The following is a 14,997-nucleotide window of genomic DNA, read 5'->3' on the forward strand; positions in this document are numbered from 1 at the left end:
CAAGCCTCGCCTAATGAATAGTACGCTCACAAGCCCCATCCATTTGTATGTGTTTTCTCTGCCTGGAAAGCTCTTCCTTCCTGGTTTCTAACTGGCTAACTCCTACTTGTGCTGAAAGACTCAGCTTCAGTATCACATTCCCCAAGAATCCTTCCCTGGCTGCCCCCATGCCCTGTTGAGATCACAGTGCCCTGTGCTCTATTCCAGTCCTTCGCATAATGGAATGTAACAATTGTCTCTCTTCCCATCTCCCCAGCGGAGAGTGAACTCCCTGAGAGTGGGGACTGAGACTTTTGTCTTCTCGTTCCTAGAGCTAACACAATCCCTGGCACCTAACAGCTGTCTCATAATGCTTGTTGGATGAATGAATGAATAAATGAATGAATGAATCTGCTCTCAAAGATGAAGCAAGTGAGCTGATGAAAATACAGCATTAACATGAGAACAGCGCATCATTTCAACTTAGCCACGTTTATTGGACAGTTAAATATCTTTATCACATTGAAGAGGACATGCCCAAGAAACGTGAGCCCATCCAGCAAGAGGACACGCATGAGGACAGAAACAAATTTATAGCAGGACAGACATGTAGGATGATGTGGTGAAGTAGCTCTTCTCAGCTTGATGGCAGCAGCAGACGGGAACCAGAGCGTCCCCCCTTCAGTGCCCAGGAGGTCTTCGTTTGGACCATTAGGGTACTGCCATTTCTGATGAGTTCTTTGAAGCGTAAGCAAATGGCGAGTGACGGTGCAGAAATAAAAAGATTCTACCTAAGTCATAGAATTGGGGAAGGTAATCAAGTTTTCTCTCTGGGAGGTGACTTGCTTTGCAAAAATTGGTGAGCTGAGACCAGTTCCTCAGTTGGCAGGCCTGGTGGCAGCAGGCTGCCTGGCTGCAGCCTCACGGGTGGTTGGGCTGGTGGGTTTGGCCTCAGCGGGCTGGTAGGGACTCTCCTCTGAGACCTCTCCTTTGCAGGATGTTGAGTCAGCACAATCCGGTTGGCTGGAAGTGGAGTTTTTGCAATCCCGTTTACAGGAGTCAGCACAAGGCAGGCGGGAGCAGACTGGGCGGTAAGAGACAGAAGTGACACAGGCCGGGCGGCGCAGGATGGAGTAACATGGGCGGTAGCAGGCAGGGCGGTAGGAAATAGATGTCACATATGGATGCCTATAGGTGATGGGTCCAGAGCAGATTGGGCGGCAAATTGGACGGTAGGAAACTGAAGTAGTGCATGGCTGTTTGCTGGAGCTGGGTATGTAGAAAGTCCGAGGGCAAGTTGGTTGGCAGACGGCAGATGCAGAAGACCCTGGGCGACAGCAGAGAGGTTGGCAGGAAGTAGATGGGCAGGAAACGGGCTCACAGCAGATGGATTGACAGCGCTTGACTACGTAGCAGGTAGGTTGACATGGACTGGGCACACAGAGACTTGATGAGCAGGGGCTGGGCTCAGAGCAGATGGGTTGGCAGATGCTGGAGACGCAACAAGAGGGCTCTTGGCAAGTGCTGGAGACACAAGGTGGCTCACAAGGGCTTGGAACACAGCACACAGGGCGGAGGCAGACAGGCTTACAGACCAGAGCCACACAGGTAGCCGGCTGGCAGATGCTGGCCTCCGAGCAAGATGGCTCACAAGGACTGGGGTCACAGCAGACAGCCTGGCACCTATTGGCCACAGAGCAGACAGAGGGACAGCAGCTAGGGGTGGGGCACACCGGCTGACAGCAAGTGGGCTCACAGCGGCTGGGTTTGCACACGATGGGCTGGCAGGGAGTGGGTACACAGAGGACCGGTTGGCAGGAAGGGGCCTCACAACACACTGGTTGACAGCAACTGCTCACGGAACAGGAGGGTTCACAGATGGTGGCCTCGCAGGACACAGGTTGGGCACAGCTGCTCACGGAGCAGGAGGGTTCACAGATGGTGGCCTCGCAGGACACAGGTTGGGCACAGCTGCTCACGGAGCAGGAGGGTTCACAGATGGTGGCCTCGCAGGACACAGGTTGAGCACAGCTGCTCACGGAGCAGGAGGGCTCACAGATGGTGGCCTCACAGCACACAGGTTGGGCACAGCTGCTCACAGGGCAGGAGGGCTCACAGATGTTGGTCTCATAGCACACAGATTGGGCACAGCTGCTCACAGGACAGGAGGGCTCACAGATGGTGGCCTCGTAGCAAACAGGTTGGGCACAGCTGCTCACAGGACAGGAGGGCTCACAGATGGTGGCCTCAAAGCACACAGGTTGGACACAGCTGCTCACGAGACAGCCTTGGGAGCCACAGCTAGATGATCCGCAGCTATCTTGACAAGTCACCAGTTGCCACGTCTGGCTCCGGCAGGAACTGGGCAAGCAGACAGGCCCTCCACAGCTCAACCCAGTGGAGCAGAGAGAGATGGCTGGCACAGAGGGGCATTTCCTAGAACAGCTCTTTCCAGACATGGTGGAGGTGCCTCTGCTCCCTTGTGAGTGCTGAGAGGTTACAGCCTGACTGAGACAGCTCTCCGAGGCCCTCACTTTTATACCCCGTCACTGGCATGTGCTGTTTTGAGCCCATGCGTCTTTTCCTCATTGCTGTTTGGGTCGGTTTTCAGAGGAACATCTTATTATGGCAATGTTTGTTGATCTGGAAGTTGTTGGCCTACCCATAAAGAAGCCTGTTTGTTTATTGACTTACTAAATTTGGAATCCTCAGAGCTACAGGTCATCTCGGAATAAGCATCATCACCTCCAAGCTGAAGGATCTATGTTTCTGAGCATCATGAACAGGGGAAGAAGAAAGAAACATCACTTATCTGTCTTCTAGTCCTCTGTACCAGGCCCTGGGCTGGACACAGGGAATGCCCACATGAATAAGATCTAGTCATCCATTCTCCTGGATCTCACTCTCTGGTGGGCAGACCAGCGCGCAGGCAAACTCACTGCGGTGCAATGATAAACTCAACAATTGACATATAAGGATTGGAGAGAAGAGCAGCAATGAGCTCTGTGGGAGAGGGGATATCTGGGCTGGATTTTAAATGACTGTACTTTGCAGTAATGATGTAAAAAAAAATGTAAAAAAATCTTATTTGAAACCATCATCAATCCCATGAGACAGGGATTCATCTCCCCTTATTACAGGTGAAGAAAAGGAAGGGAGATTGGAATCAGACAGTTTCGGTTACTTGCTAAAGATCCCACACCTCTCATCTAGGGCTGCTCTCCTTCCTCCTCACCATCCTGACTGGACAGACCTTTCTCAGGAGACTTTGTCAAAGCCACGTGTCACAAGCTCAGTCGACAATGTTGTCCTTCATCCTGTTCTGTGAGCAGCCCTGCCCCAGACCTCTGGTTTACCTGTCCCTTGAAAGCACTTGACCTAGCCTCTCTATGCTTCTCCTGCCTCCTTTCCTTCCGTCTGCCCCCACCTCAAGCATTCAGTAGTCCTCCGGAGTCCTTCTTGCCTTTTGATTTTAACAGCTCCTGAAAGAAAGACACCTTTGAGACCCAAAGAGGAGAGACAAGGGGTCTTTTGCAAAGACATTGTGAACAAAAGCAAAGAACACAAATGCTTTCTCGAAGGATTGCATCAATGCTGCTGCTTGGGACAGACATGAGATGAGAAACAAACCCTAGGTCTCTAAACACCAAGATCTGACAGTTCCTTACTCAGTGAAGGAACTACCTCTCCTCATCATGGCTTTCAACCTCAATCCAAAGGGCAGGCCCCCCTTGGAAAAGCTAAACCATTGTGCTATCCATTCATGTGTCTTTTCATTCATTAATTTATGTAACATTTACTCAATTTCTCTTTTATTCACCCACTCAACTCAGTCATCTTTGAGTTCTGTGTGAGAGCTACAAATAGAACAAGTTGCAATTCCTGCCACAAGGAACCAGAATTTAGAAGAGAGACAGATACACCCATAAGCAAGTATAGTACAATATACGTACAAGTGCTACAACAGATGGATGCATGGGATGCTACGGGGGCACCCACGAGAAACACCAACATGGTTTTGGGGAAGTTAGGGAAGGCTTCTCAAGTAATAAGATGGCTAAGTTGAATTCTCAAGGAAGGAGGATGAAAAAGAGTAGTGAGCGCAGAGAAAGAATCAGCTGTGGAAACCAAAGACACAAGAGTGTGATACATTTGGAGAGCAACAAATGATTCCATAGCCAGAATGAAAAGTGCAAGGAGTCAGGGAGGGTCAGTGATGGGACTAGAGGGGTTACTAGCCTCTCAATCATGAAAGGCCTTGTGGACCATGATCAGAAGTTGGATTTTATACTGACACCTGGGAGTTTTAAGCAGGGGAGTAACTTGATCAGGTTTGACCTTTGGAAAGGTCTTTCTGGCTGTGAAGAAGGGATTGGAGAAGGAGGGCAAGTCTGGAGGTGGGGAGATCATTATGGGTCTGGGGCAATTACCCAAAAGCTTCATGGTGACAACCTGAAGTGGGCAGTATCTTGGGACTAGAACCATATGAGGCAGATTCTATAGGACTTAGTGGTTGAAAGTGAAAGATTAGGAACAGGGTGTGGCCATCTTTTAGGATGCGGCTTTAAGGCAGTGGGGAAAGAGGACTTTTGGACGGCTTTGCAGAAGGTAAGGCAAAGGAGGAGACTCCAAGACCCTAATCCCCACCCTTCCAACTCCTCTCCTCTCCATCTACCTTCTCTTCCTCAGCAATGAAGTTCCAGATGAAGACGTCCCTCCTTTCCAACAAATCCCTCAGAAGCTCTCTCAGCTGACAAACTTACATAGCATCATCTGTTACGGTGGAATGTCATCTCCCCAAAGAATCCTTCCCTGCTAAACAAAATAAGACACTCTTGTAACTATCTAGCCCTTTCCCACTTTATTCTTTTTTGTAGCTCTTGTTCCCCTTGACATTACCTGAGCACCAGGAGGGCAAGGATTTTGTTTATTCACTGAGGTATATCCAGCACCCAGAGCAGTGTTTGATAATAGGAGAGTTACAATAAATATTTATTGAATGAATGGATGAGGAGCTCTATGGACAGCTAAGAGGGGCAATCTCTGTCAGTAATTCAAAGAAATTACTACTCTCTACTCACCGCCATGTGCAAGGGAAGAATCAGCTGCCTTGAATCACAATCACTCAATGCAGACCCATTGGTCTTTTGCCAACTCTGTCCAATCAGCACATTCCTGTCTGGCTGTAGCTTTGTCTTGGAGATTAAAGAGCCAGTTCTTCAGATGCTAATTCCAGCTAGAGCAAAAGTGACCTGAATAGTAGAATCTGGAACTCAACCGGGGCAGACTCAAATCTCAAATTCTCTCCACAAACAAGACATTACTAGTACTGCCGGGTTTTTTTTAATGAAACGAAAAAAAATGAAAACACAATGAGCTTCCATTACACACTTGCTGGAATGGCTAAAAATAAAAAGACTGACAGTATCAAGTGTGAGCAAAGACATAGAGCAACTGGAACTCCCAGACGTTGCTGGTGGGAACACAAAATGGTACCGCCACTTTGCAACACGGTTTGGTAGTTTCTTATAAAGCTAAACATTCATTTACCATTCACCCAGCAATCTAATTCCTTGGTATTCATCCAAAATAAATGAAAACATGTGTCTACACAAAAATTTGTACATGGATGTTCATTGCAGCTTTATTCATTGTTGCAAAAAACTGGAGACAACCCAAATGCCCATAGTAGATGAGTATTTTTTAATGTAGTTTCTTTATACAGTGTGATACCATTCAATAAAAAGGAATGAACTATTGATAGCTGCAACAACGTGACGAATTTTTTAAAAGTTATTCTAAGTGAAAAAGATTTCACATTGTATGATTTCGTTTCTATGAAATTCTAGAATTGGAGAAATTTGTAGTGACATAAAGCAGATCGATGGTTGCCTCAGGCTGGGGTCCAGGGTGGGAAAGATTGCCTGCAAAGGGGTCCTGGGGAATTTGGAGCATGATGGGGAGTTCCATATCTTGAGCACAGTGGTGGTTACTTAAGTATATTCGATTGTCAAATCACATCAAACCGTGTACTGAAAATGAGAACACTTTACCATATGTAAATTATATCTCAATAAAGTTGGCTTATAAAAAGTGAAACACAATTCTTAAAAGGTAAAAAAGTAAAAGCAACATAATTCCAGTTTTATTTGTATGTATACTTAGAAAAGAGTATGGAAAAATAGTATAAACTCTGAGTGGAGAGAATTCAGGTAATTATTATTTCTTCTTTATATTTTTCTGTATTTTTTCATATTTTTAGGGATCAGTCTATGCTTATAATCAGAAAAGATATTTTTGTTTGTTGAATGAAACATTGCCTTGTAGGAATAAAAATAAATATTGTTCTGCCAGGGCAAGAGCAGAATTAGTTTTATTCCACATGCAGCTCAAGATCAGGTTCAGCAAGAGACTGAATCAACTATCTTTTGAATCTTAACCTTCCAGAGGGATCCACACACACCTGGGGCCAGGCCCCACCTAACAGATGTACACTCGCTTCTCTCATTGCTGGAACTCAACCAGAAGAAATACAGCTGGTATTTCTACTAGGGCAAGAAAACCTAACCCAGAAACAGGAGACTTCGCCGAAGCATGAGGCTGGAGGAAGGAACCGAATTTCCCAGAACCTTCTTAGAAGCTGTGTGTTCTCCAAGTTTTGAAACAGGAATCCCTTCCATTCAGAACCAAGCTTGTTTTATCAAAGCCTCTTCCCCTGGGCTCTGCCAGAAAGTTCTCCTCCAACCTGAAGCCCTCCTGCAGGACCGTCCTAGGAGAATGCAGAAGGAAGCCACGCCCCTCGCTAAAGGTTAGACTTGGCCCCCATCAGCATTAACCCCAGAGCTTTCAAAAATGCAGGTCCCAGGGCCCCACTCCAGAGCTAATGGGTAAAATCTCCAGCAGCCAAGCCCAGGGATCTGGATTTTTAAAAGCCTCTCCAGGTGAATCTCATGGCAGCACGTGGAAGATTTGGTCCACATCTATGGTCTTCAAACTTCAGTGCATAAGAATTACCTGAGCTTCTTGAAGGCTCAGGTTGCCAGGCCACACCTGTGTGGATTCCGATTCTGCGTGTCTCAGGGAGGGCTCCAGAATCTCCACTTTAACCAGCCCCCAGGTGATTCTGATGCACGTGATCCACAAATCACATTTCCAAAGCCCTATTGTAGATGCCAGAGTAAGTGTTCCTGGCCCAGTGCCCAAGAGGGAGCTGAAGGAAGAGGCCGGAGAACTAATTTGGTTAGGCAGCATGCTTGAATTTATTAGGAAGTGAATAAAGAGGAATTTTGCATCTCAAAAGCAGCAGACAGCTGGAGGGGAGGGCTCAGTCCCAAAGACATCTTGAATAAGAGGATGCCTTATAGTGACCAGACATCCAGCTTCATGAAAATAAAGTCACGGGGATTCACCCTTTGAGCTGCTGGGATCACTTTGGCTGAGACTCAGTTCTAATTCCTCACCAGCATGGTTCTTGTTCTCAGTGCCTCGACACACCAGGGCAGACACTGGAGAACAAGGCCTCCTCTACAAATAACACCCGAGGCTGGACACTGTCTTGGGGGCGTGGAAGGTGCTGGAGACAAGTGGTCTCCACCTGGAGCAGACGGAGGCTTTCACCCGGACTGCCTCAGTGGAGGGGGGAAAGTACTTCATTTCGTGTCGCAGACAGGTGTGGGCTGGCAGCAAACAGGGCCGCAGCACCCAGAGGAGCCGCAGCAACCGGAGCCGCAGCAGCTCCCGCAGCAGCCCCCGCAGCCCGAGCCGCAGCCGGAGCCCGAGCCGCAGCAGGAAGATCCACAGCAGCCGTTCCCGCAGCCCGAGCCGCCGCAGCCCGAGCCGCCGCAGCCGCAACAGGACCCGCAGCAGGACCCGCAGCAGCCACAGCAGGCGGGCTGGCAGCAGCACACTTCACAGCAGTCTTGTTCTTGAGGGCAGCAGCCGAAGCACTCGCCTGGGCAGCACCCCATGGTCCCGGCCAGTCAGGCTGCAGGTCAGGAACGCGGCCAGAGGTCCCCAAGTCTGGCGGTAGCCAGCCAACAGCAGCATTTATATCCCCTCCCAGAAGGTGTTGGCACGAGGGGCAGGATGTTTTCTTTGTTGATATTTATGCCAGGTTTCATAGGAACAGCTCATTAGCCGCCTGTTTATTTTCCAGCCCTGACCACCTCAACTCATAAAAAAGCCCCACTCGTCCCAACTGCTGTTTGTCCAGAGGGTAAAAATATGTCTTCCAAAAGACCTGTCATCATGGCCAAACACGAGCCAGCCGTCATTAGCCCAGGTTGGAGAGAGGAAGGGGAAGCCAGCCCCAGACTCTGGCCCTGGAATGGGTGCTCTTCTTCCATGTCTCTGGTGGCAAGTTGGCAGCAGACCCCTTTGTCATGGATGCTAGACCTGGAAAACCAGAATGGCATAGATGGATGCCCTGTGCCCTCTGCCACAGGCAGAGGCTGCTGTCGGAGGCTTGATCATGTGGCTCCTCCCAGGTATGAAGGGCATCCTTATCCCAGCCCCTGTGAGCAGAGCAAATATTTGTGTCTGTGTGTGGAATGTGGAGTGTGCCGCACGTTTGTTTGGGCTTGGGAAGTGAGCATCAGTCAGGAGTAATAACTGCTCTGTAAGATGGAGAGAGACTCATTATAAAACTGCAAGAGGCTGGGAGCCACGTTCTCCCTGGGCTGCAAGGTGAACTGAACACTCACACTTCTCTCTAAAAGGGCTGGAAGAGTGGTGGTCAGAGCCTGCAACAGCCCGGCCCCAGGGCTTTTCTCAGCAGAAGAAGGAGGAGGTGGAGGAGGAGGAGGAGAAAAGTGAGGAAGGAAGGAAGGAAGGGAAGGAGGAAGGAAGGAAGAGAAGAAGGAAAGGAGGAAGAAAAGAGAAGGAAGGAAGAAGATCATTGAATGTCCAAAACATGGCATTAAAATGGGAATGTTGTGCACTTTTTTAAGAGCTCCAACTTTATAGACCATCTGGCAGTATGAGGGATTAACGTACAAAATACCCAGAGTATCATGCCAGGGAATAAAATGCCTCTGAAAGAAGACTGGAATCTGTAGAGGATTCTGTAATGTAACATAATGTAATGCAATGTAAATTCTGACATGGGTCAAAATCCATCTCCACTTGAGCCCTTGGTACCTTGTCATCCTCTTGGAATGATCATGGCAGCTCTGGAGCCTACAGGTTCGGCCCTCTGGAAGGCAGCACCCAGAGAAAGTGGGGTGGAGTGGGAGGTGGGGATGGAAGGTGGCAGTGGGCTGGAGATCTGGGTTAAAGGACACTGCCCTCCTTCATATTTCCCTCACCTTTGTAGATGGGCCTGGAGGTAAGGCAGCAATAAGATGAGTTGGAAGGACTGAGGATGAGGGGGAGGGAAACGGAGGCGGGTAGGACATGTTACTTGCATCTGATACAATGCTCAGGACCTCACGAGGTATGGAATTTTAGGACTGGCAGGAATCCCAAAAGATCATGCGGTCCAGGGTTTCTAAACCAGATTTTACATCAGAATTGCCTAGGGTGGGGGCTTTTGAAAAATACCAGTTCCCAACCTACACCCCAGTCCTGTTAAATCAGAATATGTGCTCGTGGGAGCTTGAGAAGCTAGCATATTTTAAAGTTCCCCAGACGACTCCAGTTATCAACTAGGTTAGGAAACACTGACGTAATTTAACACCGCCACGACCGTCACCCCCAAGCACTTTTTTCCTACAGAAGATGATACCGAGGCCCCCAGAGGACACATTAATGATAGATTGGACCCATAACCCAGATGTGCTGTCTCCTGGTGCAGAGTTCCTTCCACCACCCCATGTCCACAGATGGACACCTCTGGGTAAGTACAATACAGTGATGTTGACTACGAGCACGCCTCCTCATTCTTTTCTAATAATAGGTGATGCATTCACGGGGGAAAGATGCAAAAGGGCATGCACTGGAAAGTCTCCCCCTCCTCCTGTGTCCCGCCAGGCAGCTCTCTTGTCTCTCCCCCACCGTCCCCTCAGTGCCTGAATTTCCTCACCTAGAAAACGGAAAAGACGATAATAGTAGTGTCAACGTCATAGGGCGGTTGTCAAGATTAAATGAGTTATTATATATTTGTGTGAAGCACTTAGGATAGTGATTGGCCACATATTGTGTGATAAACGTTAGCTATTATGTTATTTATAAACAAGAAAGTAAAGTGATGGACAGATGTATAGATATACAGATACCGATATGGTTTTGTTCATTACACTAATGGTAGCATAATGCACACACTGTTCTTAACTGCTTTGTTCCTCTTAACAACGTCCCCTAGAGATGGTTCCATTTCAGTAGATAAAGAAGTTCTTCATAGCATTCTATATCGATAATTTATTTAACCAATTCTCTACTGAAAGATATTTGTTTCTAATATTTGAAACTTTAATTTTTATTTCTATTTTACTCTATTTGAAACTTTAATTTTGAAAATATTTTGCTATTATATAGCTGTTTCCTTACATCCTTTTGCACATATCTGTATATCCCTCCTAGAAACTCCGGGTCAAGAGAAACTGCTGAATCAGTGAGCTTTGGCATCTGTAATTTTGACAGATGTTGCCAAATCACCCTTCACCCATCTACACTCCCGTCAGCAATGTGTGAGAGGACCTGTCTCTTTATACTTCACCAACACAACGTGATCGAAGTCTGCGACCTCGCCAATCTGATAGGAGAAAGATGGGATCTCGGAAGAGCTTTAATTTGCATTTCTGTTATTGTGCAGGAAATGAAGAAATATTTAGCTTAAATGCTATTTATCTTCCCTCTTCTGTGAATTATCATTTCATATCTATTGTCCATTTTTCTAGTGCATTGTTGGTCCTTTGATTGATAGGGATCCTTTATGAAATAAAAAATAAAAGCTTTGTCTGTATTATGAGTTATAAGTATTTTTCCTAGGCTGTCATTAGCGATTGATGCTGTATTTAAATAATAATAATAATATTTACATTATAAATTTCATACCTGCTTACTGTGGAATTTCTGAAAAATACAAAAAATTAAAGACAAGAAAATAAAAATCATCCATAGCCCGTAACCCCACAACAAAGATATTAATTGCTGATATTTTAGTTTCCCTTTTAGTGTTTTTTCTAAGGATTTGCATATACATATTGATATGAATGTAGATAGCTACACATGTAAGTGTATATATATATAGGTATGAATTTCTAAGTCCATGTTCCAAGACATGTTAAAAATATGTAACTTTTTCCTCTAAAACTGCTTAAACCTATTTCAAACCTTCATTCCAGCTTATGGGATGAGAAAAGTCAGTCTGTACAAACTCAGAAATCATTCAGAATTTCTCCCTCCCCATGCTTCCTCTGGAGACGGTGTCTGACTTTTAGGGGGCTCGAACAGTATCATAGCATTAAAGAGGGTGGTAACTGGTTCATGGTGGGCATCTGCTGAAACGTACGTGGTCCTCTCTTATTCTTGGCCACCATCCTCCCTCCGATGGCACCAGCTGAGATATCCGAGTTCTTCTTGCTCACCATGAATTCTGTGTCCTTCCCTCACCCCATCCAGGAGGCACCAGGGTCTTCTCTGTCTGGACACTCTCCTCTTCCACAAAGGTCTATTTTGAGTTGGGTAAGCTAAGCATTGACTTGAATCATTCTCTCTGCTTTTCTACGATAATAACCCCACCCTGGGGGCAGTGAATATAGAAAGACCCCACTGATGCCCAAGTGGTGAGGAAAGAGCAGCAGTGTAAGAAATTGCGGAAGAAAGATAAGGCCAGTGAATACTTCAAGGTTTCATCCTGACACATACTTTTACAAAATCAAAATCATACCGTGAAAATTGATTTGTATACTGAATATTGTGCTTAACCTGAGAAAATGCTCATGAATATGTTGATTATTAAATATTCTTAAAATTTGAGAATTTATATTTTCAAGTTGATGTAAACCTGCCCTATTGCTGGATATCCAAATTGTTTCCAATTTTCCAATATTAAAAGCAAAACATGAGATGAACTTCCTTAAATGTGAATCTTGGGGCCGGCCCCGTGGCGTAGTGGTTGAGTTCACGCACTCCGCTTCAGCAACCTGGGTTTGAGGGTTCAAGGGTTCGAATCCCTAGCAAGGACAAACATCACTCATCGGCCACGCTGAGATGGCAACCCAGATGCAAAATAGAGGAAGACTGGCATGGATGTTAGCTCAGGGCTAGTCTTCCTCAAGCAAAAAGAGGAACACTGGCAACAGATGTTAGCTCAGGGCAAATCTTCCTCACCAAAAAAAAAAAAGAAAAAGTGAATCTTTATACATCTTTCTTATCTCCCTAAATTCCTAGAAATGGAATTACTGAATCTTCAGCATGTTAACAATCTTAAGGCTATTAATAAATATTGAAAAATCATCCTCCAGAAAAATTATCCTGATCTGCACCTATTTCACAGTGCTTCACCAATACTAGTTATTATTTTTTGAATCTCTTTGTCAAGAGATTTGTCATGATTATAGTCCACTCATGAAATCTCATTGTAACATTTATTTGTACTTAAAGCTACTCATCTTTCTTAATTTATTTATAAGAGCTTATTTCATGCCAAGTATATTAACTTCCCTTTCTGTCACTCACACGTTGCAAAATTTGTCCCAGGGTATCATTTCCTATGAATTATGTCTATGGTATTTTTATGCATAGAATTTCCTTTTTATATAGACAGACCTACCTGTGTTTTCCTTTTTGCTGCTTTTATGACTGAAACTTCTTCGCCACTCCCAAATGAGACAACTTTTAGCTTTATTTTCTTTTAGTTTTTATAGTTGTGTATTTTACAGTTAATGCTGTTATCCATCAGGAATTCATTTTGATGTGTGGCAGATACTGCTTTACAAAAATGCCCTGGTTCTCCTAATTGGGGAACTTGAATGCCTGTTAAATGAGTGCTCAGCGTTACCACAAGAACAGGTTAGGGAGGTACGGCAGGAGTCATTGAAAACCTAGGCATGGCATCTGTTCTGTCGGCCTCTAGTGTTTGTCAAGTGACATTACACATACAGCTGCTCATATTTCTTATACAAATGATCATAAGAGAGGCTCTGATGCTGTCTTTACCAGAAGGAACTCAAAAAGTTGATTTGATGTGAGAAGCTTATTGTATTTACATGGCACTGATTTAATGGTCCAATTAACCATCTCTTGGCAAACGAGGCACATTATCAGCCCCTCCCACGTGCTGGGCACTGCACTAGGCACTTTATATGTGTTTTCTTGGTTAATACTCTAGATAACTATACATAATAAGTATTATTATCTGTATTTCCTACATGAGGAAGCTGAGGCTCGCAGAGAGCAATTGCTTTCATTAGAAGATGCAGAGCTTGGATTTGAACCCAGATCTGTCTGTTTCTGAAGCCCATCCCCCTTCCTCTAGGTCAGGCTTTCTGGAGGGAACCATAGAAAACTGCCCCTTTGTCTTAAGGTAAGTTTTAGAGTGAGAGTATCTTCAAGTGAGTTGGAAGTCTCACAGCCACAGAGACTATGGCTGTTTTATTCACTGACTTACATCCAGTGGCTACTGTATGGTGGGCACTCAATAAATATTTGTTAAAGAAATGAATAAGTAAAATCACAAATGAATGTGAGATGACCCCCTATAATGCAATGCAGTCAACTAGAAGGGAGTGGAGTCTCTGCCGCCATTGCTCACTCACCTTTCTTTGTTGTCAATTATGCTTCCCTCAGTCTCGGGTCCGGAAGCAATGCCGTCCAATAGGACATTCTGTGATAATAGAAATGTTCTATATCTGCTCTCTTCAGTATGGACTCCACTGGACACACATGGCCATTGAGCACTTGAAATGTGGCTAATATAATGGAGAAACTGGATTTTTAATTTTATTTAATGTTAATAGATTTATATCAAAACAGTCACATGTGGTCAGGGACTTCTATATTGGACAGTACAGCTCCAGAGGCTCTGTGTCAGATGGCGTGGCAGGCTGGGTTATTTGAATTAACCCGCATCACAAAAACAACTAAATACGCTGTATTTTTTTTTTTAAGTTTGAATCTTCTTAAAAGCATCAAAGAGCTGACAAGATAGTATGAATTGCCAAGTAATTATCAAAGAGCTAAGTGAGGGCAGGTACTCTGAGAGGCGAACTGAGCACTGAATCCGCTTCTCCCTCAAGGGCATTTGCTGAACTTGGCAAACTTAAACTGCAGTTTACACGACCTCTCGGGGAGCTGGAAACAGAAGATAAAGCCCAGGACCCACCTAAGGTAGAGACTCATCCAGGGGATCCTCCCCTCCATAAAGCTGGGACCCCAAAGGGCCACAGCCTTGGTGTAATGGTGAACCAGACATACACTCAGCCCACCCACTCCTACCACCAGGGCACTGTGAGGAAAGTTGTCTTGCGCATTACCTGGATGAGCCACAAAACTCAGACCAGGAATTTGAGAGGCCTCTGACTGGTAGTGTCCCGTGCACAGGCAGAAAGAAATGCAAATCCTTTCTGGAGGAACACACCATCATCCTACCTCAACAAAGTCCCACAAATAATATTCCGAGGAAAATGAGTGTGGTAATCATTCATGCTATCCACCCAGCATTTCTGTCTCTCTGCCATTGAGAAACATGGCAGGAATGCACTTCTCTAACTCCTTTGAAGTTAGGCATGACCAAGTGACTAACTGTGGCTGATAACCTGTGAATGGGAGCGAGTGTGTCACACGTCACTTCCAGACCAAAGCTTCATGAGCCACTGCACAGTTTGCCACTTTTTCTTCACCCTCCAAAGCAGATTTGTGGAACTGTATCTACAGTTGGAGCTACTTTCAGCCTGGGTTCTTGAGGAAGTGTGATGAGCAGATCCTCTTAATGGCTTATATTGGACATAGACCGTGAGAAAGAAAGAAACTCTTGTCCCGATGAGATCTGGCAAATTGGGGAGTTATTTGCTACTGCAGTAACTAACTTAGCCTGCCCTGACTGACCCAATGAACAACTCATCATTATACGTAACCAAT

At 45.6% G+C, this 14,997-nt stretch overlaps 2 protein-coding genes across 2 annotated transcripts; both read right to left on the bottom strand.

Annotated features, from left to right (window-relative positions):
• Window positions 1-458: 458 nt before the first annotated feature.
• On the bottom strand, window positions 459-2,473 carry KRTAP16-1 (keratin associated protein 16-1). Its single transcript, XM_014833962.3, has one exon. It carries the CDS (start codon window positions 2,436-2,438, stop codon window positions 858-860), a length of 1,581 nt encoding a protein of 526 aa, XP_014689448.3. The 5' UTR covers window positions 2,439-2,473; the 3' UTR covers window positions 459-857.
• A 3,281-nt stretch (window positions 2,474-5,754) lies between these two features.
• KRTAP17-1 (keratin associated protein 17-1) lies at window positions 5,755-8,015 on the bottom strand. Its single transcript, XM_014833975.3, has one exon. The coding sequence runs from the start codon at window positions 7,944-7,946 to the stop codon at window positions 7,629-7,631; it is 318 nt and encodes a 105-aa protein (XP_014689461.1). The 5' UTR covers window positions 7,947-8,015; the 3' UTR covers window positions 5,755-7,628.
• Window positions 8,016-14,997: the final 6,982 nt, after the last annotated feature.

The sequence above is a fragment of the Equus asinus genome, chromosome 13, assembly GCF_041296235.1.
Source record: "Equus asinus isolate D_3611 breed Donkey chromosome 13, EquAss-T2T_v2, whole genome shotgun sequence".
Lineage (NCBI taxonomy): Eukaryota > Metazoa > Chordata > Mammalia > Perissodactyla > Equidae > Equus > Equus asinus.